Here is a 27,669-nt window from a genome sequence, read left to right as displayed (position 1 = left end):
AGAAAATTTGCATATATAAACTATATACTAAAATAAGTAAGGTTGTAATAGACATGGATCTTTAAAGTACATATTTTAAAAATAATCTGTTTTTTTGAGGGCAAATTACTTCAGTGGATGCAGGATGATCTGTTTACTGAATCTGCAAAAGTTTCATTGCTTTTTCATATTACAGAAATAAGAAAAAAACTTCTAGTAAGCATGGATCCTAAAATCCATGCTTACTAGAAGTTTTTTTATTTAGTTTGGTATGTAGTTTATGTATGAAAATTTTCTGATGGGTTCAGATGTACCGTATCTTGTATATCTTGCATATAAGAATATAAAAATAATTACCATTAACTAATTACATACAAGTTTCTATTTCCCATTTCCCATTTATACTATATTGAATACTAGAAGATAGTGTAATTAATATTGGTCATATGGGAATGAGAAGAGGGAAAGGAAAGTTATTAGGTGGGTTAAATAAATATGCAGCTAACTTGAATATCCTAATACAGTAGAGTGTCGTTTATCCGAGAGCCAGTCAACCAAAACGTCCGTTAACCGAAAGCTTTCCGGTCGGACCGTGTCGTGCCGAATCGAACGTTTTTGATACTAGATTAACTTCTAAAGTATAATTTTTTTGTTTTTATATTTTTCAATATATTTATTTTGTTTTTACAAAATAAATAAAGAAAAAATTTTTAATGATACAATAGCCTCGATGATGATTATAAAAATTTTCGTTATGCTTAAAATTGACGAAAATTCAATGCGAAGCAGCACGCAACGGAGAAAAATTTCAACATCGGATAGGTTAAATATATTTTTTTGTACATAATCGGTTATCCGAACAACCCCAGTCCCCAATCGATTCGGATAAACGACGCTCTACTGTATCTACAAAAATAAATATTAAAATATATCTGTGACATTATTGAAAAATTATGCTGTGAAGAAAATTGAGTCATGTTGACTACAAAATGTTAGGGAAATAAGAAATTTAGTATCAGAAAGTAAAGGAGATGGAATATGATTTTAACTTGGGACCATGGTTCTTGAGATGAAGAGACAAGTTTTAATCATCTTATGTTATGTTGGGAGTTTATGGAGGATGCTTAAAATATCTTATTTGAAATTTATGAGTAATGTTTTTTGTACAGATGGTACAATATACAGTACTTAAACATTGTTAAGCAAAAAATAAACTTCACTTGTCAGTAAGCCTCATTAGCACTTATCAGCTCTGAATTTATCAGCATAGCTTCTTTAGTGTTTCATTACAGGAGTTAGCATTGATGGTTGTTTCTTTTGATGAATTTCAAAGAAATGACTTTAATCCCAAAAAACATAACCATGATTTTTGTTGCTATTATCTGTTTGGATAAGAATGAAAAATACAACCTTTTTAGATATCTGGCACAAAACCTTAACTAATATTTTTGTCCTAATTTAAAGCTCATCATTAGGTTTAAAGCTTGCTATAAAATCTTGTTTTTCATTCTTTATGTATATTCGGTTGGCAATTTTTCATTAACCTGCTTGGACTTCTTGGTTTTTGGGAACCAAATATGTTAGATTTACTTTTTTCTTCTATGATGTGGAAATTGTTTCATCATCATTTACAATATGGTTAAGAAACTCGTTGCCATCTTTCTGATAATACATTAAAAAGATCAATGCAGCTACCATGTTTGTTCCTTTGTGAATATTTAACATCATCATTTAGAGCAGGGGTGTCCAGCCCGTGGGTCGCACGTGGCCCGAGGCAAGTTCCAATGCTGCCCAATGAACATGTAAACAAAACTGACAAGTTTTTAAATTTTTTTATTTATTTATTTCAACGGCATAAACTCAAAAAAGAAGTTTCACAAAGCCGTAAACCTTCATACATATTTTATTTTTGAGTGGAAAGGAAATATTTTCAAATATTTGGAAATGTGTGAATGAGGAAGGAATACTAAATAAAGCTGGAGTTGTGACTGAAAGGATTATAGACCCAAATTCGGGGAAAGGAAGGAAAAGACAGTAGTGAGAAAGGTTAAATAGATCTTCTGTTATGCAAATATTGACCCTTAATTTTCCAACTTTCCTCACTTCTTTATCTTTTGTCCTCTCTCTCCTTTCCCCACATTTGGGTCTATAATCCTTTGAGTCCCAACTCCAGCTTTATTTAGTATTCCTTCCAGCATTGCAAGATTTTGCTACCCTTTTTTTAGTTTGGCATAAAAAATATAATTTGGCACATTGGCTACTTTTTGGGCTACGTTATATATATAAATATATTAGTTGAACAAAAATGCGCTTTAAAATGGTGTTTCATCATTTTTCATTAATTAGAGACCCAAATAAAACAAATATTTGTGTTTTTCAAATAAATTTTTGTTTATCTCCTTGATGATAAATGAATTTATATATTTCTAAGTAAAAATTGAAAGTGTCTGTAGAAGTAATTTTTTAAAATATCCTTTTTCATGATAAAGTTTTAATACTTATTACTATAATCTAAACATGTTAATCCTTAAATAAACTTGTATATTTAAGGATTGGGCCACAAGTGTATATAATATACTTGTGGCCCAAAACTCCATGACTTCTTCCAATTTGGCCCAGAGAAACAAAAAGGTTGGACACCTTGATTTAGAGTAAAGCTTGTTGAAATTGAGATGCTCCATAATAACTTTATGAATTAAAGTTTGAATATAACTATTATTTGAAATTGTTAATTGCTGTTTTCTGGAATTTCTTTGTTCATTTTCTTGACCATTTGTCATGTCTTTCTGTAAAAACTGATATTTCTTCATATTTTCTTTGTTGATTTTATCTTCTCTGTACACTTCAAAAATTTTTCTCTGAAATTTCACTACACAAACATTTTTATTATTTAAAAATAGTATCACTGAATTTCACAAGTTGAGGGATTTTCAGTTTTCTTACTTATCCTTAATAACTATAGTGAATTGGGGAAACATTTATGAAATTGCATTTACATAATATGCATATTTTTGTATGTTAATGGGATGTGTTAATAGAATATAAGAGTGCAGATAATGTAAAACAAAATAACCACTGATCAGGCTGAAAAAGCAAAATGCACATGGTGACGAGAAGTTTAAATAAAGTAAGAAGTGATTATTAACTTCAATTTTTTTCCATTTCTGTCTTGAGTTTCTTTGAAGTCAGGCAAAAAAGAGTAAATTTAACTCGTAAGTTTAAAAAGAGAATTTTAAGTAATTTTTAGACTTTTTATTTTTAAAAATGCATATTTTTGTTTTTTTAGTTAAGATAGTTTGATGTGTTAATTTATGAAAACACTTTTAATAAAATATGTACTTCAAATGTTTTAGACATTTACAGTTATTAGTTAGTTAACAAAACTAACTGATTAACATAACAGACTAATTAACACAAACTGACTAATTGCTTTAACTAGTTTTGTGCATAATAGTATATGCCATGATTATTTGGAATACATGTTTTACTTGATACATAAAAACAACAGACTTTCACTGTGTGTGTGTGTGTGATTGGTTTTTATTTTCTGCTTCAATCTTTTAAATGTAGTGAATTTATTTGATGAGTAAGAATGTGATCATTATATAAAAGCTTTATTACAGAAAGAATATAAACAAATTAGACAAGATTTAGAAAGAAGAGATAGCTATTTCCCTTGTTATGAGAAAGATAAAGATATTTGTTACTCAACTAATGATTTTACTAGACTTAGGACATTATTTATTTTATAATACAGGATTAAAATTCAAAAGCCAATATTTACTGAAATTTAAACATTTGAAGAATCTTTGTTCTCATCTAAGTTGAAAACTAAGATTCTTTGAAATTATTTTTTAGTATTTATTGATTTATACAAACTCTCTTAATGTTGACTTTTTTAAATATATAATTAAAAGAATTAAAAATTATGGTTCTTATCAAATAAGCATGTAAAAACATTACGAAACACTACATAATGAAAATTTTTCATTGCTCTATTTCAGATCTGATGATGAGTATGAAGATAAAGTTAAATTTCAGATAGGTCTAGATAATAAGGTAGGTTCAGAGGATGCAGCATTAAAGAAGAAAATGATAGATATTGGAAAAGAAGCTGCTATGGAAGCAGAAGTTCAAGCTGCTAAGGAAAGAGCTACTATTCCTTTGGAAATACGAATGAAACAGTTTCGAGACATGTTAGCCGAAAAAGAAGTAAGTTTATTTAAACATACAAAAACTTCTAGACACACCGTAAATTATCAGACTTACTTCTACTCAAACCGAAATTAGCACTGTTCAGTTTGAGTAGAAGTAAGTCTGTTTATTTAAACTATAGTAATTCATTTTAAAAATGGTAATGATAGATTTAAAATTTTAAAATAAATAAATATATCTTAAGTTTTAAAACAAACAGTAAGTTGATATTTATTTAAATACTTTTTTTGTTAGATTTTACTGTTTTTATTTTTACTAAAGTTCTATTAATATGTATTGGTGAATAGAAATTGTTTTGTATTATAAATAATTTAAAATATATATATATATATATATATTTTAATTTAAAAAATTCTAGTCAACAATACATTGCATTAATTTTATATATATATATAAAATTAATGCAAACATTAATGAAATGTTTTAAAATTAGTTAAAATTTTAATAACTATTATCATCTTTTGATAGCTCTCTATAAAATAAATAATTCCTTTATATTTTTTAAAATAAAACTACTAATAACTTTACATGAGAATTTATGAATATAAAAATGGCAATAATAGGAAGTTGTTCACCTTCATACTTCAAAATTGATTAACAGATTTTCATTTATTACATTCAACTAAGCACTTCTGCACTTTGTTCATTTTCAGAATTGACTTCCAGTTTAGATTTTTTGAATCTTTCATAGATAACTTAGAACATTTTAAAAAATTTTCCAGCAACTTTCATTTGGAATTCTAGATTTATCTACCGATTTCTTGAGCCAATGTTCTAATTGAATACCACAATTTAAATTTAAAAAATTTTATTAAATAACTTTCTTCTTTTTCTAAAATAGCTTATTTTAAATTCTAATTCTGAACCATCTTTCTTGGTTCAGAAATTAGAATTTCAATTGAAAGTCATTGGAAGAATTTTAAAATGTTCATGAAAGATTCAAAACATCTAAACTGGAAATCAACTCTGAAGACGGACAAATGAAGTCTGAAAGCAAAAGCACTTTGTTGATAAAATATAATAAATAGAATGCCATTAAGTAATTTTGTATGTAGGTATGAATGTATGTTTATTGTGATGGAGGTGTTCACCTTCTTGTTATTAATTATTGCTTTCAAATTTGTAAAATTATATTGAAAGTTATTGTAAAAACTAGTTCATTGTATTTAAAATGTTTAGTTTAATTTATTCTTACTCTTCTGATATTTAAATTATATATTTTATAGGGGTTTCCCTCACTGGGAAAACTGGAAAATATCGGAATTTTGTATTAGTCGGGGAAACTCGTACGTGGTGTAAAGTCGGGGAATTCGTTCGTTTTTCTGAAAATTTATTGACACTAAATTGATAGTTTTGAATGAAGGAATTTTTAAAACAAAATGTTTTAAAATCTTATTGAATTTTTCAATATATGTGCATATACACACAATATAGAGTTTTAACCAATGTTATTGCTTTATGTAAGTAAGAAATATAAAAACAAAACTTATTAAATTAATTAAATGGTCATATATAGTTTTTGTTAGATTAGAAATTTTTTGGGAAAACTATAATTTAAAGCATATTAAAGTAAGTAGCTTTCTCAGCCTGGAATATGACATTATGTCGTATATATTGGTAGTTCCCAAATGATGCTATTTTGTTCTCTTACTAACTCTGCTTACTAAACTTAAACTTCTCAAATGTAAATAAATAAATAAATATATTTAATATATGTATATTAAAAATTATATATACAATTTAAATATATTAAATATAATAGTTGACTTTTATTTTTATTTTATCATCAGATATAAGAAAAAATTTAAAAAATAAAATATTTGTCTTCTCATATTAAATGCTAATTTGACTATAGACTTTATCAGTATTTCTTTATAAGAGATGTATACCTTTGAAATATTATTCTTTAAGATGGCAAAATTTTATAAATATAAGGGCTTGAAAATTATATGTCTGTATATTCTCTTTCAATCAGATTTGGCCATTTGGCTGACAGCTAAATATTTCTTTTGACCGGTTTAATATTTCTATTAGATTTTATGGCTACGATTCCTATTTATTGGCCATTTATCATCATGAATGCGTTGTCTTTATATGTAGTCTCCGTGACTTGTAATGGCTATTAAAAGTATGATTGTAAAAACTTGGCACAGTGATCTGAACTGATAACATTTGTAAAAACTTGTTGGATTCTTCAAGTACTTGTTTTGTAAACCACATAATTGTTAAAAGTTTAAAATCTGATGTTTTTTGGTTATAATTTTTCTGATTATGGATGCATTCATTGAAATATGAGTTAGGAGAGAGAGAAAATATTTATTTTTTATTAATAAGTAATATTTCTGTAGTATAATACAAAACATACACTTTATTAAGATTTTTGGTTTTTATATTATGCACCACTCCAGAGATCAAACATATAAAGCACTTAGAGAAACTGGAGATATACATAGCCTGCGGGAGAAACACGACCATTAATTACAAGGACAACACGCTTTCGCAAGCGTAGATATCTTATTTTGAAATCTTCTAAAGTAATATTTCATTATATAGACATATCTAATTTATTAAAACATTAACAACACTCAAATGGAAATTATCATCACAATAAAAATTAAACTATATAATTTAACAGCATGATTCATTTTATTTTGTTTTCATTGGGTTATACTATCCTCACTGAAATGAAGTGTTCAAAGTTGATTGAGAGAGTTTCAGAAGTACTTTTTGCCCCCTTCCCCTTTTAAAAAAGTGATTTCATATATTTGTAAATTTTATTTTCTACAAGCAATTATTTTAGTTTTGAAAAGAATAAATTACTCCACTTGAAACATAGCTATTTGATTAAACTTTAAGATTGAACTATACTGCGTAATTTGTGTAAACATTATAAGTTTGAATTTATCAGTGTAAATGCAGGCTGTAACTGCATGAATTTTATTGACAATAATGATTAGTCATAAAAAACCATGCTGGATTCATCAGTATTTGAAAAAGGTATTTATATAAAGTGAGGGACATATGATGGAATTTGCAATATCAACAACCAACTTTGCCATTGCAAGAATATTAATGCAATTCTATGTTTCATTAGTTGTTAGAAAGGCTGTTAGTAAAAACTAATAATATGAAAGAATAATTTTTGTTTGAAATTTTTTAATTATAATTTAATTTCATTTTGAATTGGATGTAGTATACTGATTATTAAATTCATCACTCTGCCTTCTCTTGAGTTTAAATTTTGTCATTCTTTTACAGGATGATGTAAATCCTTTTCTTATTGGTTAAATCCCGTTCCTACTGCTTGTTTACAGTAGAAACATAGCTCGGATTACTCGTAAACAAGTTTGAATCTCAAAATGCTATCATTTCTGCCTGTCATTGTGGAATTAGTCAGTGTGAGAATCAGACTGGATTTCAGAAGCCTTATTTTACACAACTTTGAAATAATGTGATTTTATAATGCAAAATAACACTTCATCTTATCACTTGCAAAAATATTAAAATTTGACTTTATTCATGATGGTCAAACAATTACTACAAATTTATTTAATTTTGTAATAACAGCAGCAAATGTTATAAATTGATTGTTTCAAATTTATTTCTGGAAAAAAATACTATATAAAGCTTATCTATAAATGATGATGATTTATTAGATAAACAGTTAACTATAAAAAATTTCTTAAAAAGCATTAACTATTTCAGATAATTTTTAAAAATGAGTACTAATATTATATAATCTGATGATTTTTATCAATTCATTTATCATTCATTGATGGAAAGAAAAAAATTAAATTAATAGAAAAAATATTGAGATATATATTAATAAGAAAGTATAATTAATTTTTATTACAATATGTCTTTAAAAAAAAAAAGTTATGTTGATAATTATAAATATATTCCTCAAAATCCTCAAACTTTGTTTATTATGTAGTTTTTATTTAGATTTTTTCACAAGTGTATATGTAGAATATATACATCTTTACTTATGAAAAGAATTTGAAGTAACTGAATGAAGGCAAATTTTATAATAAATTCAATTAAAATAGAAAACAAAACTTACGTGGTATGTGTAAAGAAATTATACATTCTGTTTTTTCATAAAAATTTATTCTTGAGTCTGAAAGCTAGCATACATTTTATTATTATTCAAAACAGCATTTCAAATATCAAATATATCTTTTCGGGAGTTACATTTTATATGAAAGGATTTGTTTGCCACCTAATATAAAGCTTTGTGATTTGTTGATTTATGATGTTAAAATAGTATATATTTATTGAAAAATATGTTGGGAAAGTCAGGAAATTTAAAAGTTGAGTAAAAGGAAGAATCCAGATTTAAAAGTTTAAATTAAAGTTATTTATTGTAAATATAAATACTGTTATTTGTTTCATAATGTTCATAACTGAAATTTAATTTTTCAAATATTTATGTTCTTTATGTTAGCTGATGCTGATCTAAGACAGCTGAAAATGTTAATGGTAAAATAAATGTTAGTTTCCAGAAGAAGACATTTTATTTTTATTTCTTATAACTTAATTACTCTTTACAATGTAGTGCCAAGATTTACTGAATTTGAAGATACAAATAGCAGTACTAAAATGAATTTACAAAGTCAGGAATTTTTATTCTGGAAACAAACTATATTATGCATAGGAAAAGGCATTCTTACTATATGTTTGATATAGATTCCGCTTATATTGATGCATTTGATTGCTTTACAAGGTTAAACAAACTCCTCTTGTACAAATTTATGCCCTACATAAGGACAAAGTTTCAACTTCTTTCATTTCTTTATTGCTGATGATACACTGCTTTCCTAGTGCCTCCATCAAAGCTGGGAGGTGGAAGTTATTTGGTGCAAGGTCCAAATGTAAGGGTAATGGTAAAGACATTCCCAACATTTTAGTGATATAGGATGCTGTTGCTGCTGCTGCTGTTTAGGGGCTTCACATCATCAAAGATGACTCCTCAACTTAGAAGGCTGGCCTCTTTTGTCAAATGGCAACTTTTAGTCATATCAGTATGTTGCAGCACCTGTTGGCATTAACAGTTCCATTTTCTAAGAAGTCCAGCTACAGTGCTCCTTTACATCCCAGAACATCATTAGAAGAATCTTGCCTGATGATCAGGTCATCTTGAACTTCTTTTTGACCAGGAAACCTGGCTACTTCCATTCTATGGAGGTAGAAATGCTGGCACTTTGTCATTTTTCCATGTCTGCGACATGTCTGTTTACCGTCTTGTATCTTGGTGTATTGGGTAGACAGGCTCTGCACTTTGTAATAATTTCTGACTATTGCTGTTTATGTACTATACAATGTGCACTTTTGTGGGTAAAACACAACACATCCCAAGAAGAAAGATATGCTTACCAATACCTAGTTTTTTTTTTTTTTTTTTAACCTACAGTATAACCAGGCTTTGAAAATTGATAAAGGAAACTTATTTTTGAATGAATACAAAATTAATAATTATACCATATACTTACACATGAATAAAGCTTTTTCATTTCTATTTTTTAATTGATATTTAGACTTTTGCTTGTTTAATGCTAACTCTAAATTTAATCTATAATGAATTGAATTTTTAAAAAAATGTAATAACAATATTTGTATTTAGAAATTCTTTATTTACATTAAAATCATTTAGCATTTAATATCTGCCACATTTATTTATTTTTGCTTCCTTTTAGGTATCAGCATTTTCAACTTGGGAAAAAGAACTTCACAAGATTGTTTTTGATAGGCGATATCTTCTTCTTACATCAAAAGAGCGGAAACAAGTATTTGATCGCTATGTGAAAGAAAGAGCAGAAGAAGAAAGACGGGAAAAACGAAACAAGATGAAAGAAAGGAAAGAAGAATTTCGAAAGTTATTAGAAGAAGCTTTACTCACTAGCAAGTATGTCTTACTTTTCTATATTGCAAAAAATAAGTAGATTAATACATTATATTAGGATGATTCTTATTATTGGGACTAAAAACAAAAGTTGTTGTTTGCATAGGAGCACTTAGCTAACTTGTTCCAATATTGAAAAAAGTAATATTTTTGAAATTTGGTAACTCCAGAGGTTGCTACCAAAGTTTGAAACACTAAATTTTCTTTCTTTTAAGCAAAATACAAGGTAATACAGTACTAAGCATTTAAAATTTATAGTTGGTAATTTCCATGCAACAATGTCACAAGATAAACATAACTATCGGTACGATAATTTTCACGCCAAATACCATATAAACGTTGCAAAAAGTTCACTGAGTTCAGCGTTATATCCACATTTGCTTGTCGCAAGTACTTTCGACAAACCTTACTGTCGTTGTCTTCAGGCGAGTGCATAAATTTGCCAAAAAACTTTAAAAAAGAACTAATCCGATGCAGAATAGAATGCATTAAGCTTTACCAAAGCCATTAAGAACGTAAAGCGAAAATTCAAAACGTTCAGAAGCCGATCGAGCATTTGGCTCCGCGACTAGCAAGGCCACGCATGTGCAGACCCGCACTCACACTAATCGTATATTAGATAACGCTAAAACACGCTTAAACGCTTGAATAACGTGACCCAAACATTGGGCAGATCAAGAATGGGAATGTTGCATGCTTCTAGCGTGGTGGTAAGGAGGGATTCCCAGATGAAAACTATTTTTCTGTCATTGCAGCACTTGAGCATATGCGCTTGCGACCATAGCGGATTGTAACCTTGTTCGAGAGCCTTTTTTGCCAGCTCTGTGGTGTGCCTACCCCTCACCACATCGTCTTGGTGCTCGGCAAGGCGGCTGGCAAGCATTCTGGTGGTGGCCCCGATATATCGTGTGCTTACTCCTGTTGCTAGATTTTCCAGTGGGACAGGATAGACCCCTGAATTCTTGAGCATGGTGAACTTGTCTCTGTTGTTACACAGAAGCTTGGTAGTGGAGCTAATGGTAGTACCAGGTTGCGCTTCCTAAATATTCTGCAGATACGTATAGAGAAGGGTCCGAGGTATGGCAACGATGTTTGAATCACTGAAACCTCCCTCTTGCTGCTTAGTGTGGTGCTTGGAAACAATGATTTCTTTACCCTACTGAGCACACATGTAAATTCTGCACGTGAGAAGCCAGCCGTGCATACTGCCAAACTGATGTTATCTAACCCGATATTGGCCAGCTCTTGCGTGGAAGAAAGCAAAAATGCCCTTCTTATGAGGGAGGCAATGGCATCGTTGACATATCGAGAAGGCTGAAAGGCCTTTGCTAGGATGATGTACGGAGCTATGTTGGACTTGTGGTCTACTGAGACTGTAGACCTTTTGGAGACTTACCTATATGCAGGTCTAAGAACGTTATTGCAGCGTCGTTCTCTTTCTCCCAGGTAAAATTAATGGAAGGGTATACACTTGAGAGGTGTTGCTTAAAGGTAAGAAAGGCCTCCTCTGTGTCTTCCCACGCTACTAAGATGTCGTCTACATAGCGCAGATACAAGCGCGGGTAGCGGATAGCAAGTGGGGAATCAAACGTTCTGCACTCTGTCTCTCTCATAATGAGTTCCGCTAAGCTGGCAGATAAAGGAGAGCCCATGGGGACCCCTTGCTTTTGTAAATAAATTCTCTCGTTGAAACGGAAGTAGTTATGCTCAGTGACGAAAACGAGCGTATCTCGTAAATCAAGTACCTGCTGAATGCTGAAGCCGTTTTTTAGTAGGAGAGAGTTAGCCAGCATTACAGCCTCAAAGGTCGGTACAGAAGGGTATAAAGAAATTACATCTAGCTTGTAGAAGGTGTAGGCGTCATATGGTAGAACTCCGATGCTTGATGCAATGGTGGACTTGGCAATAACAGAAGAGGGAGTAACGTGTGGGGAATCCGGAACTATGGCGTGCAGAAATTTAGCGAGCGCTTTCTCTAAATAGTAGGTGGGATGAGACTGTTTGTTTACTAGCAGGTGTAGTGGCCAATTTGCTTTATGGGTTTTTGGTTGGAAGAACAACCTAGGACACGCAACGTTGGGGGGAGGGACCAAGAGGCCCAGTTAGCATTGTGGAAACTCCTGGTAGTGCGATGATTCTTCTTGCTTTCCGTAGTGTCGTTGGAGTGGGGTTCTCACTCAATTCCGAGGAGTGCAACTGCATTAGAAATACTTGTGACAAGCAAATGTGGATATAATGCTGAACTCAGTGAACTTTTTGCAATGTTTATAAACATAACAATATTCACACAGTGGGATATTAATAGTTAGTGGCAAGCATTCTCTTCCTAAAGTTCAGATATTTCTTCTGGTGAATACTGACAACCTGCAAAAGAAATTGGTTTTGCTGTTTATGCTGGATGTTCAATCAATTGTATTTCTCAATCAGGGCAGCTCTGTGTTATACTGTATCATTATTGTGTTTGATGGACCTAATATTCTTTTCTGTGACAATGTAGTTCCTCACTGAAGGCAAGAGTAAGATACAGTTTTATGAATTTTGACTCAAGACCAAGTAAGTATATTAAAAAAATCTTGGTTGGCTGACACAAGATAGTCCAAATTTTTCTCCAAGATGCTATCCCGATCAACCGTCACTTGCTTTGGAGTGTTCTCATTACTTTCATTTTGGCTTTTGTATCTATTAGGACTTCTTTATCAAAGAAACCAAAAGCAACTACCACTCTGCTGAGATACAACAGATGACCAGCAAGCTTCTTCAAACCAGTATTGGCAACTGTAGAGTTTACAGTCTTATACTGTTAGAGGTTCTTCAACAGAAGCATGTCATTTAAAGGCACAGCAATTGGAAATGGGAGTTTCAAACTGTGCCTTCAAATAGAATCTCACAATAAAAATTGCTATGTATTGTATCCTAGCTTCTGTGCCTTGAAAACATCCATATTTTGATTGCATAAATGGCTTTGGCCATCCAACAAGCCTTATGCATTAGACCAGGAGTAAGAAATCTAATTTCACAATGAGGTTCACTTCCAAGAAAAATGATTGAGATTTCCAGAAGTTCTCTGTAATCATTGCAATTGATGATGATTCAGTTTGTCCATTGCAAAAGTGATTATTTCATCTTTAATGTCAGCATCAGCACTAACAATGAAATCAATATCAAATGGCCTCAATTTATAGTCTAGGCCAGGGATGGCAAACCTTTTTAAACAAATATGCTTTCATAGAATAAATGTAAAAAAAACCAATTGAAAGAAAGGATGATCAGGTGATAAATCAAAAGCAGATGATTGAAAAATGCAGATGATAAATTGAAATTGTATATGTTATGTGCCAGATTATTTCTCCTTATGTGCCATAGGTTTGCCACCCTAATCTAGGCCCTAGAATGCTCCAGAAGGTTGTAGAATATTCTGTAAGGTTCTAGATTGTTTAAGAAAACCTGATATAGACTATTACACAAACATGAGATAACAACATTATGAAATTTGATCACTACTTTTTATCTGTAATTATTAACATAGTACACTGCAATTCTGCAGTGTTAAATTTATCTCATTCAACTTAATAGAAAATATCAATTTATGTCATTTAAAAAGTTCTTATCATCTTATGACAATATAAAACGTTTTTATACTGCCACAAAATTATTGCAGCATTTTGAATTTACTTAAAAAGTAAAGTGCATAGATTATAAAATTATTTATAAGTAGTTTAAGAAAATTATCTATTTTAAAATAAAAAAGAACAATTATGCACAAAGAAGAATAAAAATATAACTATAAATAACAGTTTCAACAATGTTTTATTTACTTATAAATTGTTTTTTTTTTTTTTTTAAGGTCAATTTTTAGTGATTTTGCCCAGAAATATGGAAAAGATGAACGATTCAAGAATATAGAGAAAATGAGAGAACGAGAAAGTTTATTTAGTGATTATCTTCAGGAATTAAGGAAGAAAGAAAGAGAAGAACGTTCCAGTCATCGAGAGAAAGTTAGTAAAAGAAATTATTTTTTTCAGTTTTTACTAAACAGAATTTTATAAATGCTATGAAATTTGAATAAAGGAGCTCAATAAATTACAAATAATCTTAAGTAATGTATTTTAAATGTAATACTTTAAATTGATTTTAAAATTTTCATATAGGGTATTTATAAATATAAATTACATATTTTTATTATAAATTATTGCTCCTAAAATTTCACATTGCATAGCATTCTTTGATATGAGAGAACTTGAATTTATATATTTTTTGTAATATACCATATATATATTATAATTAAAACTGCAAACTGCAAGATAATCATAATTTCACAATTTGCTTTTAAAAATGATTAAAACATTACATGTTTAATTGATTATTATTTTTCATAACTTATTATATATAAATAATTAATTGAAAAGTATAAATAAATAAAAAACAAATTTTGTTTAATTTTTAATATCATATTTTATATTATATTTTTTATTTACATTGACTTTTTTCATTTTCAGTACCAAATTATTTTTTGTCATCTGACATACACAAATAATGATTTGAAATAAAGATAAAATGTGTGCAAAATCAAAATTAAATGATTATAAGATATATAAATTAAAAAGATTTTTACTGTTAATTATCATTATGTATATTATTGTACTTTCATGTTAGTCATTTTCATGTAATTGGAATTAATCAATCAAATGAAATTTATATTATTAAAACAATCAGTTTAGCCATAATTAATTGAAATAATTATAAAATGACAATAATTTAAATATAAATTTATTATTAGTTTATTTTTAATCATGTATGCTGTTCTGAATTTATAATTTTGTATTAGTAGTAGATGATAAACATTTTTAATTCAAATAAATAAATAAGTAAAACAAATTATCATCATTTATTACTATTAATCATTACTTTCTATTAAATTTAAATCTGTGACAAAGAGTTCATCAGATAGTTCTAATAATCTGAAACTGATAAATGAAACATTTTTATGTTTGACTACTATTATAACCAAATTATGTTCAAAATATAACAAACAATAATCTGCTTTACTGGACTTTACTGGAGTTCACTTTAATACAAGATTTTGTTAAGTATTTTCAGACAACAAAGTCCATTGTCAGGACACACACAAGTGAATCTGCTGTAGCTAAGTCATCTAAGTTTGCACAATGATCAGATGTTACATAAACAGTCTAACTTGTAAGACTTGACATTAACCTCTAACTATCCTACTCACTACTAATAAAATTACTTTCACATCTTCCATTCACCCATAAATGCAACTAGGGATTCCCGACACCACAAAATTATTGATATCGGTATCGTCGGTAGTTTTAAAGTATTGACACTGGTATCGGGCTTAAAGTATACTGGCCAGTATTGGCATTGGGTTTCAAAACTGAAAATCTTGCCAGCTGTTTCTGTGCAGTCTGTTGTGTTGCCTTACAGTTATTTTTACTGCTGAGTAGGTACTGTACTTATTACAGTGAAAGCTGAGTGAATCCAAGAGCTGAAATTAATATTTTGTTGGTTTTACTCCAGGGAATTCAATTTTGGCTATCTGGAACAAAGTCAGTGTGTCAGTCAATGCTTCAGTTTGTACTTGTATGATGTCTTATATACATAAAAAGAGCCCATGATCTACAGCCCTCAGAATAGGCTCTACTACATGTGGGATAGGGGTGGATAAGAAATTGTTGGTGAAGAAGTAAAATAATGTCTCTAATGTATTAAAAGTTCCTTATTGTGTTCATGTTTTATAAATATCAGTGCAAACAACTATATACAAATTGTAGCTCATTTTAAACATCACTGGTCTTCCAAGTTGATTAACAAACAAAAGTATTGCATAACATTTAACTAAATATTTATTTTTAAATAGTAATCTGAACTCAAAGCATATATAGATTCTGGAAATAAAATATGATGTAATAAATTATTGATTTTTGGTCATTAATATTTTTATATATTGATAAGTTTAACTTAATTGGAAATAGTGTAAAATTCCATTTTGGTTTCTGATTTGGTTGCAAAATCTGGTTTCTGTCAGACTTTATCTCTCTGTGAAAAATGTAATGATACCAGATCCGATACTTGAAGCAAAGTATCAATATCAGTATTGCACCAAAAGTATAGAGTACAAAAAGTACTTGGTATTGAAGGAAAGTATTGATTTGGTATTGGCAGTATTGGGACGTCCCTACGTGCAACATTTCTTACTCACTGCTTGAGAACTACATTTTTATGTCAGCAAAATAATAATTATAATAATGACTAAAACTAAGAACTTCTCCTGTATTCATTAACAATGTTTCAAATTGAGAATTTTTACTTAATATTAACTTTACATTTTTAATTTTTATTTAAAAAAATTTTAGAAATAAGAATTTCAAAACTAATATTAATTCTTAATGTGAAGAATTATAAAATGCAGCATGGAAGAGAGCATCATAAAATGCTCCAAAAGGAATTGCACCAAGCCATTTTTCTGAATCTTTCTCACCCTCAGTCTTATAGCAGGTGTTCAATGAACTAATCTAAAAATTAAACAAAGGGCAGAAAATTATAAATAAATGTAATTTAAATGGCATTGCTTACCATTTTTCAATTTTTATTTTAATAATTTTGATTGTGTAACAAGAGTTATGTTTCAATTTAAGTGATACCTCATTCTTCAAATGCTAAATTTGACAAAAATTTTCTTTGGAATTTGATTGTTGTTGCAAAGTTCAGACTATGCACACAGTGGAAGAATGCACTTGAAGTGTAAATGCAATCTATTGTGCACCCAAGTCATTTTTGCATTTGCATTACTCTTGTATGCTTTCAGTGCTTTGTTTTGTTATGATTGGTTCTATATATATTGTGTGTTACTTGTCAATTTTTAACAATTTCTTCCCACAACTTTTCTATTTTGACAGCTTTTAGGTCCGTTTACACACAACAGTGTCGTGCCGGCACAGTGACGTCGAGCACGGCACAGTGATGAGTATTTACACACAACAGTGATGTGACCGTGCTGTCAGTGAGTGGTCATGTGTGCTGTCAGTGAGTGGTTATGGACTTTTCTGAGGATGAATTGGCTATGATGGATATATGTTTGGATGAAGAAGAAAAAGAAATGCAATCAAGAAAGTGCCGCAAGTGGGTACATCAATCATGGACAAAAAATATCAATAGAATGGGAGTTTCATACTCTTTATAAAAAATTGAGATGACGAATCTATATTTTTTGAATATTTTCAAATGTCCCAACGTGCATTTCATATTTTATTAAAGAAAACAGAGAAAATATTCATTTTGTACCCAATGTCCATGTATTTCAAATGAGATAAATCAAATAGAACAGGGTGTTGATGCACGATTTCAATTAAATGTTTGCCATCCATTGGAAAACAAAATTTACCATCAGTGAAAATATCGTTTCTGCCAAATGTACTTTTCCAGTATGGTCGTGCCACTGCACAGCACTGTGACGGACGAGTCTGGACAGGGTGGTTTAAAACTAAGTCGACGATTTCCCACGGGTAAAAATTCACTGCATTGTGCCGGCACGTCACTGTTGTGTGTAAATGGACGTTTTAGGTGCTTCATAAGCATTCTCGTTTTATATTCTTTAATTCAAAATTTCCTGAACGGAACCTTTTTGAACCATGTTCGACATGTTTGAAGTTTAGGACCGTCTTCCCCATATTTCTCATAAATGCTTTAATTCTATCATATTTAGCACTAAATGAGGTTCGGCAAATGATGCAATGAGCTGAACAAACGCCATTATCATCATAATGAGTTCACCAAGTTTTGAATCTATTCACTTAAGCTAGGTTTTTTTTTTTGGAGGAAAAGTAGAATCAGACAAAGATCTGGATGGACTCATCTTGAAAAATCAATTTTTAAAACTCAAAATGGCAGTAGACTTAGTGCAAGCAAGTATTACTACTTAGAATCAATTGAATTGCATTTGAAATTCTAATGTGCAGTATTACAGCATCAACTGTAAATCATAAAAACTTTCATAAATATAATGAGAAATTTGTTTTATCATTATAAGTAAACATACTAAATATCAAAAATAATCTATATCTATATATACATATTAAAAGCAAAATATTCTGTCACTGCAAACTGAAACTGAAACTAACACTTTACAAAAAAGTGCTATAGAGACCCAACTCTGTCTGGATGAAATATAACCAAATCACTGAAGTCAGACAAGTGCTTTATCCACACTTTCTGAATCATTATGTTTGAATTGATTTGATTTTAATTAATTTTAATTTTGGTTATATTTTAAATTGCTTTGCCAACACTTAAATATTCTTGTCAACTGCCGGCTTTGATTTGAAATTGCCGGTCAAGCCGACTTAATACCAGCTAGGTGGCATCACTAACGTCACTCTATCTCTCCTAAAATGAGGACGGTTAGTACCGACCGAGTGCAATCTCTTGCCGTTTTCACTATACGAAAGAAAAGTTTGTCACGATAGACATTTCCTCGTGTATGGAGAGTCGCATACTCTCTGCTTTATTAGCATGAAAATTTCCAATAAACTAATATAGTACTTAATTGCTAATATTGTAATTTTAAATATTTTTAATCTTCAATTGAAACAAATAATTAATTTTCTTATTAAATGTGGAAGAATTGTTTTAAGAATTTGAAATTGCGACAAGAATTGTTGCTCAGTTCCAATTCCAATTATTGGAAAACATCTGATTTTTCCGATTCCAATTTCAATTAATCGTCCCACCACTAATTTTTATTTTTCTTTTATAAACACTTTTTAGATAAACAGAAAAATAAAAGTAGTTTTTTTTATATTTTCTAAACAAATAAAATATATTAAAATATATTTCCATGTATAAAAAGTGGACATCTGTTGTAATTCCTTATGGTTTATTGATAGATTATACTAAATTAGTAAACATAGCAAGCATTACTGATATATGTAAATATCTATGATAATGATTTTTAGAGTTTAATGTATTTACTTTGTTAGCCTGAACTTCTGACATTTAGAATTTTCTAAAATTTTATTTTCAAAATCTTTCTACAAAGTATATAGGAATTTGAGACACAGTTGAAAGAAATTATGCATAATAATATCTGAATTAATGAAATCTGCTTTATTGTTAATGACCGTCATATATTTATTTGTTTATAATATATTAAACTCTTGAAAACATTTTGAAAAATTTATGAATACATTCATAATAATTTGACAGGATACTTAATGCAAAAAATTAAATCAGTCATTATTGATTTTATAATGTTTTCCTGTTTTTAAAACTAAATATGTTTTTTTCTTGTTTTAGACAAAATTTTAAAAATGACATTCTTTAATATTTTATGAAAGATTTGCTTCACTACTCATAATTAAATAACACACAAATTTATATCAAATTATAACATTTCAAACATTAACAATATATGGTATCTCCTGAGTTTTATATTCTTATAAATTTGAGTTCTCTCATATTTAAGTTGAAATATCTAATATATGTCAATGGCAATATTATTAAATTTTATATTTAAAAAATATTTAAAATTTAATATTCTAATCATGAAGTAAAATTTTAAACAAAATATTAAATTATTTTTTAAAATAAATTTAAAAATTTTTTAATAGTTTTATTATAAATTAATGTTTAATGCATTAAGAAAGTTGTGTTCATTTGTATTTAATTTTCAAAATATAATAGTTGGTCAGGGAAACTTATTTTTTTTATAACATTGTTATATTAATTATTATAGTATTGATTTTTATTCATAAGTATATATAATTTTTATTAAAAGTTTTCATATAAATGCATTAAACATTAAATAATTTTATGAAATACAAAATTGAATGTAATGAAATTTTTTATTATATTTTAATAATAATTTCATGTATTATATTTTAATATATAAATTAAAATCTGAATTAATATGTTGATATTCTAACTAAAATTTGCTTTACAGATTTCTATAAATTTCACAAATATTGTACTTTTAAACAGTTTTTATGTTAATTAAAAGCAATATAAAATGATTTTTAATTATTTACTTTGTTGATTAATTTTTTAGGAGATTTCACATTTTGACTAAGTTGAGAGTATTATACTTTTTCATTTTTATTATTTATGTTATAATTTAATTTATTAGTATGATTTTAATTTATTGTGGGTTCAAGAAATGTAAATATAATTATATATATATTGAAAATTATATGCTACCATTTATTTTCATAATCTTTACAATGCTATATTAATATAAAAACACTACACTTAAAAAAAAAAATAAAAATAATTTTTATATTTTTGACATCTTCTGGAATACATATGATAATTTATAAAATTAGTTAATACTGAACGAAATGTAAGCTGGACACATTAATTCATTCATTAATTGATTCAAGAAACATGTTAATTTACATATTTTTAGGTATCATTAACATTCTTATATTTCTATGAACAAACTCCATTTTCTTACACACATAATTTCAGACAGCTATAAACTAGATCCTTTATTTTAATCATCTATTAATTACAAATCAAAAAAGTTATTTGGGCTTTCATTCTACCATCAATTTAAACAAGAATTGATTTTATAGGATTGTGTTAAAATAATTTTGCTATCATAATATTAAATCATAAACAAAAAACAGTAAAATATGTATAAAAACCTTACACACAGAAAAATATTAAAACATAAATGTAACTTATCTTAGATAAAATAAAGTATACAGATCTCTGATTAACAAAATGTACAGAATTTTATATCGATAGTCACGGGCAGTTGCTTTTAACAGTTAAGTCTTGATTAAATTATGGACACCCAAATTGAGAAAGATATTGTCTATTAACAAACCAATGCAATCTATATCCATCAAATTTTGTTTAATGTAACAAATTTTGATTATATGCTACCTATTACATCATTTTTTAATTTGAGCAAACCCATTTAAGATTGAAAAAATTATTATTATTATTTACTAAATCAATATTCATCATTTGTCATAAAGCAAATATCACCTTTGAAGTAAACTCGTAACTTTTTTCCCTACTTGCCGGTGTATATAAAAGTCTAAAAACATATTTACATTATTATTTATTAAATGTACAATCAATGGTGTAAGGCCTAAAAAGATGCAAAAGTAAGACTAATAAATAAAAAAATAAAAAAAAAGCTCATAAGTGCATGTCAAGCACTGAAAATAATAATAATAATGAACATAATTGAAAAGCATCATCATTTAGTGAAGTGCCTTAATTTGAGTATGCTTGTATCAAATTGAATGGTATAATAATGTAAGTTGTGATGTGACAAATATTGCATTACATATTTTCTCTCTCTCTCTCTCTCTCTGCGTGCCATATCAGAAATCCTGACATTGGCGAGCACCTGGTGCAGGTTAATAAGTGGTTAGTAAGGTACCAAGGTGTATCCTGGGGGAAGTTACAACCAGAGTGGTTCCCCGTTGTCTTCTGTGATGCATGATGTTACACGAGGGGAAATTCCTTCCGGGAGGTCTTGTAAGGGAGACTAGACCCTATTTAGGTGTTACAAGCGTGGAGAAAACCCGGAAAACTCCACGTGGCCAGCCCGTCCGAACGTGGTGCAAACCTGCGACAGAACTGCTCGGCCACTGGTGTTTTTTATCTATGTAAAGAAATATTTCATCTTTGATTAAAAATTTATTTTAAATTGAATAAATTAATTAGTACATTGTTATGACATTGTTTCATTTTTTATAAATTCATGCCAATAAATTAAATTTTTAAATTTATATAAATTTGAAACTAATATGAATTGTTTAATTAATTTACAATTGCTTTTCAGATATAACTAAATAAGTTTTTTTTTTTAATTTTTAGGTTGATTTTTCAGTTATATTAAATGTAGATATTTTTATGCTTTTGTAACTCAAAATTAAGAACACAATATTTTGATTAAAATTTCAAATTTTATTTTTTGTTTTTATAATTTTTTTCTGTATTTAAATAAATTTAAAAAAATTCTTTTGAATGTAACAATTAAAATTATTCAAATACAATATAACTGAATAAAAAATTATTTATCTGAAATATATTTAAACCTCAGAAATATTCAATAATATCTCATGTTTCATTGAACCAAGTGTAAATTTATAGTATAAGGTCTTCTTATTCAAGCAAGATGGAATTATTATTGTTCATTCTGCTAATTGTTGTTTTAAACATTTCTAATAAAGTTTTTTAATTTAAAAATCTTATTTTAAAATGTGTTTCTGTAAATAGTTACTGATGGTAAGTATAGAATTATAAATACAACATTTTATAACTTAACTAATTAAAGATTCATAAAGTAAATATTGCAGTACAAATACTAGTCGTATCCTGCTTGCTCACCATGTCCAATCACCTGGAACAACTATTCTTCACTGCAGAGATGACCTTTCTTTGTAGGCTACAACTCTGCACAAATATGTAAAATAGTCTAAAATGTCCACAAGTGACAATCCCAACACAATTAAAAATGTAACATTTTTTGTAAAAAGGGCTGGTGGAAATTACAATTTCATAAAGTAAATATTGCAGTACAAATACTAGTCGTATCCTGCTTGCTCACCATGTCCAATCACCTGGAACAACTATTCTTCACTGCAGAGATGACCTTTCTTTGTAGGCTACAACTCTGCACAAATATGTAAAATAGTCTAAAATGTCCACAAGTGACAATCCCAACACAATTAAAAATATAACATTTTTTTGTAAAAAGGGCTGGTGGAAATTACAATTTCATAAAGTAAATATTGCAGTACAAATACTAGTCGTATCCTGCTTGCTCACCATGTCCAATCACCTGGAACAACTATTCTTCACTGCAGAGATGACCTTTCTTTGTAGGCTACAACTCTGCACAAATATGTAAAATAGTCTAAAATGTCCACAAGTGACAATCCCAACACAATTAAAAATATAACATTTTTTGTAAAAAGGGCTGGTGGAAATTACAATTTCATAAAGTAAATATTGCAGTACAAATACTAGTCGTATCCTGCTTGCTCACCATGTCCAATCACCTGGAACAACTATTCTTCACTGCAGAGATGACCTTTCTTTGTAGGCTACAACTCTGCACAAATATGTAAAATAGTCTAAAATGTCCACAAGTGACAATCCCAACACAATTAAAAATGTAACATTTTTTGTAAAAAGGGCTGGTGGAAATTACAATTTATGAAATTGTAATTTCCACCAGCCCTTTTTACAAAAAATGTTACATTTTTAATTGTGTTGGGATTGTCACTTGTGGACATTTTAGACTATTTTACATATTTGTGCAGAGTTGTAGCCTACAAAGAAAGGTCATCTCTGCAGTGAAGAATAGTTGTTCCAGGTGATTGGACATGGTGAGCAAGCAGGATACGACTAGTATTTGTACTGCAATATTTACTTTATGAAATTGTAATTTCCACCAGCCCTTTTTACAAAAAAAAAAAAAAAAAAAAAAAATAATTAAGATTATTATTAGTATTTTAAAATTAATATTAAATGAGTGAAAGTATGTGGTAGCATATTCTTTCAAATTTGTATTAGTTAAAAATGCATATTTGATGTAACGGTATGTATTTAAATTTTATTATACACATACAAACTAACTCTGTAGTAGGTACAGCAGTCAATAGCTTTTTGTTATAGATCTTGTTACGTTGCTTTATCTTAATATTGTTTGATAGATACCATTATTTTTGAGACTATATTTACCATCTTGAAATGAACTTAAATTAATTCACTGTTGTTATTACAATTTTAATTCTGAAGAAATAATGAAACGTAAAGAATTTTTTAAACACGAAATCATTTGTATAATGACTTTTTATTTTCTTGTCCTGTCATCATGTATACAATATATCTATGAATCATTTTTGTTATCTAAATTATAATATATCAATATTCATATGTCTAAAAGAAACTCGTACAAAAATTTTAGCAAAACTTAATTAACTTATAAGTTTAGAGCTAATTAAAATAACTTCTGTTGTTCATGTTTGAATTTATAAAATCACATTCTAAAAGAAAAAAAATTTAAATAAAGAAGAAATTGATCATTGTAAATGTTTTCAATATATTTTTTAATCTCTCTTCTGACTAGTTTTTATTTATATTCCTGCTAATAGCTTAAAGACACTATTTTGAAAGAATTCATAGCTTGCATTGTTGTAATCATTATAGATTAAACTAAGTGATGTGCCTAATACAGAGTTATAATATGCATTAAAAAATTAATTCAAATATATTTTAAAGAAATTAACAAAAAAAGGTTTTATTTTTGAAATCAGATAAATATAAACAATTGCCATATAAATAGCATTAGCTATAATTATATATTTTTTTTGTTTCATTAATCATTTTTTAATTTGACTTTTTATATTATTTATATAGATGTTTGTAAAAAATTTAATAAAAAAAATTTATTATTTTAATTTATTTGATTATAGCAAGATACCATTAATTTATCATTGAATTACAGCATTCAACTTTATTTATATTTAAATAATAACAATGTAGCTTTAAAAGAAAGAAATGAAAATAAAAATAAATTATTATGCTTTTCGCTGTTGTTTTAATGTGACTATTAGAAGAATTTTGATCGACTGTTTGTTTGAATTTTGAAACTTCCAATTTAATATGTTCTTAATATAAATTTAAACTATTATAACATTGAAATCAGAGAAAATATATTGTATTAAGACTATTTTTGATGTCAAAATTTTTTCAGGTCTGCCATAATGCTTTGACATTTTTCTTTGTCTACTGGATTATAAATTAGAATTCCGTTATGATACAACTGTGTTTTAAGTCCTTATGCAGAGTTTGTCATTGGAAGAGGATTTAATAATTAAAATTATTGAAATGATGATATTCATGAAAAGTTTTTAAATATCTAATAAGATCCAGATTATTTTTTATTTCTTTAATGTTTTACAGTATTAAATCACTAAATTTTATTTTTTAATAGGAATTTTATTTTATTATATAAGCAACTGTCAATGACTTAATATACCAGTTATTAGCTAATGTACTTACACTTTCAAACAACATTTTCAGTTATGATAATAAGTGACAATGTGTAGTTTTGTACTGTATACAGGCACATATTATATGTATATATACGTGTGTGTTTATTTATTTTATAAATATGTATTTGCTGATTTTTAGAAGAAATACATATATATCTTATAAGAATTATTTTATAAATTATGACTTAAGAAACAAAGTTGCAAAGAGATGATTTCTGTTTTAATACATATTATACAGTTTTAGAAAAAAAGGACAAAAACTATAATTAATATAGTAATGCTAACTTACTTTTATATTTTATATTTTTCTTTAAAATAATCATTATGTGATTAGATTGTATAATAATTAAACATCCTAATTAGAAAGTTTATTACTGATGTTAAAATTGAACAATAAAATATTATGTATACTAATAAACTTTAATAAAAGCTAAGTATAAAATGAAAACTTTAAGGTAAATGACAATTATAATAAAGAAGATATATTTAAAGGTATTATTATTATTTTTTTTTTACCACATATATATAAATTTAAATTTTACAGAAACTTATTTTATTCCATCAATTTAAGATTTCTTTTTACTAGTACCTGTATAAGTTATGAGTAATATTAACACTTTTAATTTATTATTATTGAGTAGCTAAACAAAAAGTTGTAATGTTCAACATGGCTAATATGTCACACCATTTTATTCTTCAGCCACTTTCTAACTATCAAAATTATGAAATGTGGATCTTTGATGATAGTGCATCCATTTCATTATTTTGATAGTCTTGGATAGAAAGTGGCTGTAGAATTTAATGGTGTGATGTATTAGTCATATTGATTATTACAACTTTTTCTTAAATTACTTGATAAAATTTGCATAAGCCACCCCAAATATAAAACAGTTTAAATTTTATTGTTTTATGTTTTTATTGTCATTAACCATTTGTATTAACAGTTTAACACACTTTAAACCACTCAACCTATGCAGTTGTTTCTTTCTTAATATACATATTTCTACTGTATATTGGATGTCCAGAAAGTTTGTAATGATTTATATATATCATCTCTAGTTAATTTTTTGTGGGGTTTTCAAAGATATGTACTGTACATGTACAGTACATTCTGGCATTGTCAGGGTGAAATATGACACCCTTTGTTGACCAATTCTGAATGTTTTTTGGATATTGCTTCATTCAGTCAGTCTAGTTGAGAACAGTACTTAGCAGAATTGATTGATTGGTTTTGTTAAAGAAGCTTATAGTAAGTAGATGATTTACTTCCACACCCACCTGACACACAGTTTAGTTTGCTTGCTTCATAATAATTTTTGACTGATTTTGTTACAGATGATCCATTTTTCATTACCTGTTATAATTAGTTTGAGAAATAGTTCATTTTTATTATATTCTAGAAGTAAATCACAGAGATCTGATCCAGTAAGTTCTTTTCAGTCAAATTATGTGGCATCCAAACATTATAATGATTCACATGACCAAATTTTTTAAAATCATGTGGTTTACTATTCCTGCTGTTTTCCATGCTGTGTAACAAGGATTCTTTTTCAATTGAAGTTTTAGTCTTCTTCAGTGGTGTCAGGTCTTCCCAAGTGTGGATAATCTAGGTGTTGAAATTCCCACTTTAAATTTAGCAAACCATTTGCAAACTATTAATTCAGGAACATCACAAACCGTACATATTTCATTTGTTGCTTATACATGCACTTTACCTTTCTTGAAAAAGAAAAGGATCATATTTGAAAATGCCATCTTGGTTGCTTCCATTTTAACAAAGACCCAGATTAAATCTAATTTAAAAAATCCTAACAAATGTTTTTGTAACAGACATGTCTTGATGTTACATTTCTTGATGATATATATTATACTTGTAGTAGTTTTTGAAATTAATCAGTATGTTCAATTTTCATCTGTTCAAATCACTATGAACTTTCTAGACAATCCAATCATTAGATATGTTTTTTAAATCTTTATATTGTGGATTTTGTTATACTGACATTTTGATTATACTGGTAATTACAGTTGATTGGAAATAGTTAAAAATAATTTAAACATAATATAAAACAATGAACATTACACCAAATTTTGACACAGTTATTGTTTTTATTTGTCTATAAAAATATGTTAAACAGTTGCAATAGTTTATTGCAAATTTGATTTTGTGAAAATTTCTAATGTTTACTGTTGTGTACAGGGTGCGGCACCAAAATCCGGACAAATTACACATTTTTTTCAAACATATTTCTTATTGAAAAAACGAAAAGATTTACAATTTTTTTTAAAATCACATTGTTTGCAATGTCATACAGAATACATTTATTCAATATAGCCCCCTCCTGCTTGAATGACAGCCTCTATTCTCGGTCTGAATCGTGCGCATGCGCGCTTTAATGTCTCACGGTCGATATTGGTGAATGCCACATCAATAGCGGCTCTCAACGATGTGATGTTTGCATGTCTGGTCTTGTTTGTGACCCTTTCAACTACGCTCCATACGTAGAAGTCCAGAGGATTTAAATCTGGGCTGTT

General features: G+C 28.2%; 1 protein-coding gene across 3 annotated transcripts in view; it reads left to right on the top strand.

The window, feature by feature from the left end:
- LOC136974407 (transcription elongation regulator 1-like) overlaps positions 1-27,669 on the top strand; it is a 157,231-nt gene that overhangs the window by 93,611 nt on the left and 35,951 nt on the right. For all 3 annotated transcript variants that reach the window (XM_067269277.1, XM_067269276.1, XM_067269275.1), the window contains 3 exons: positions 3,984-4,191; positions 9,891-10,099; positions 13,941-14,091. In XM_067269277.1, the coding sequence (XP_067125378.1) occupies positions 3,984-4,191; positions 9,891-10,099; positions 13,941-14,091 (568 nt within the window). The remainder of the gene's footprint in view (positions 1-3,983; positions 4,192-9,890; positions 10,100-13,940; positions 14,092-27,669) is intronic.

Source organism: Centruroides vittatus, unplaced genomic scaffold (assembly GCF_030686945.1).
Source record: "Centruroides vittatus isolate TY-2023 unplaced genomic scaffold, ASM3068694v2 contig_349, whole genome shotgun sequence".
Lineage (NCBI taxonomy): Eukaryota > Metazoa > Arthropoda > Arachnida > Scorpiones > Buthidae > Centruroides > Centruroides vittatus.
Note: the sequence above shows the minus strand (reverse complement) of the source record. Positions and strands in the feature narration are given on the sequence as shown.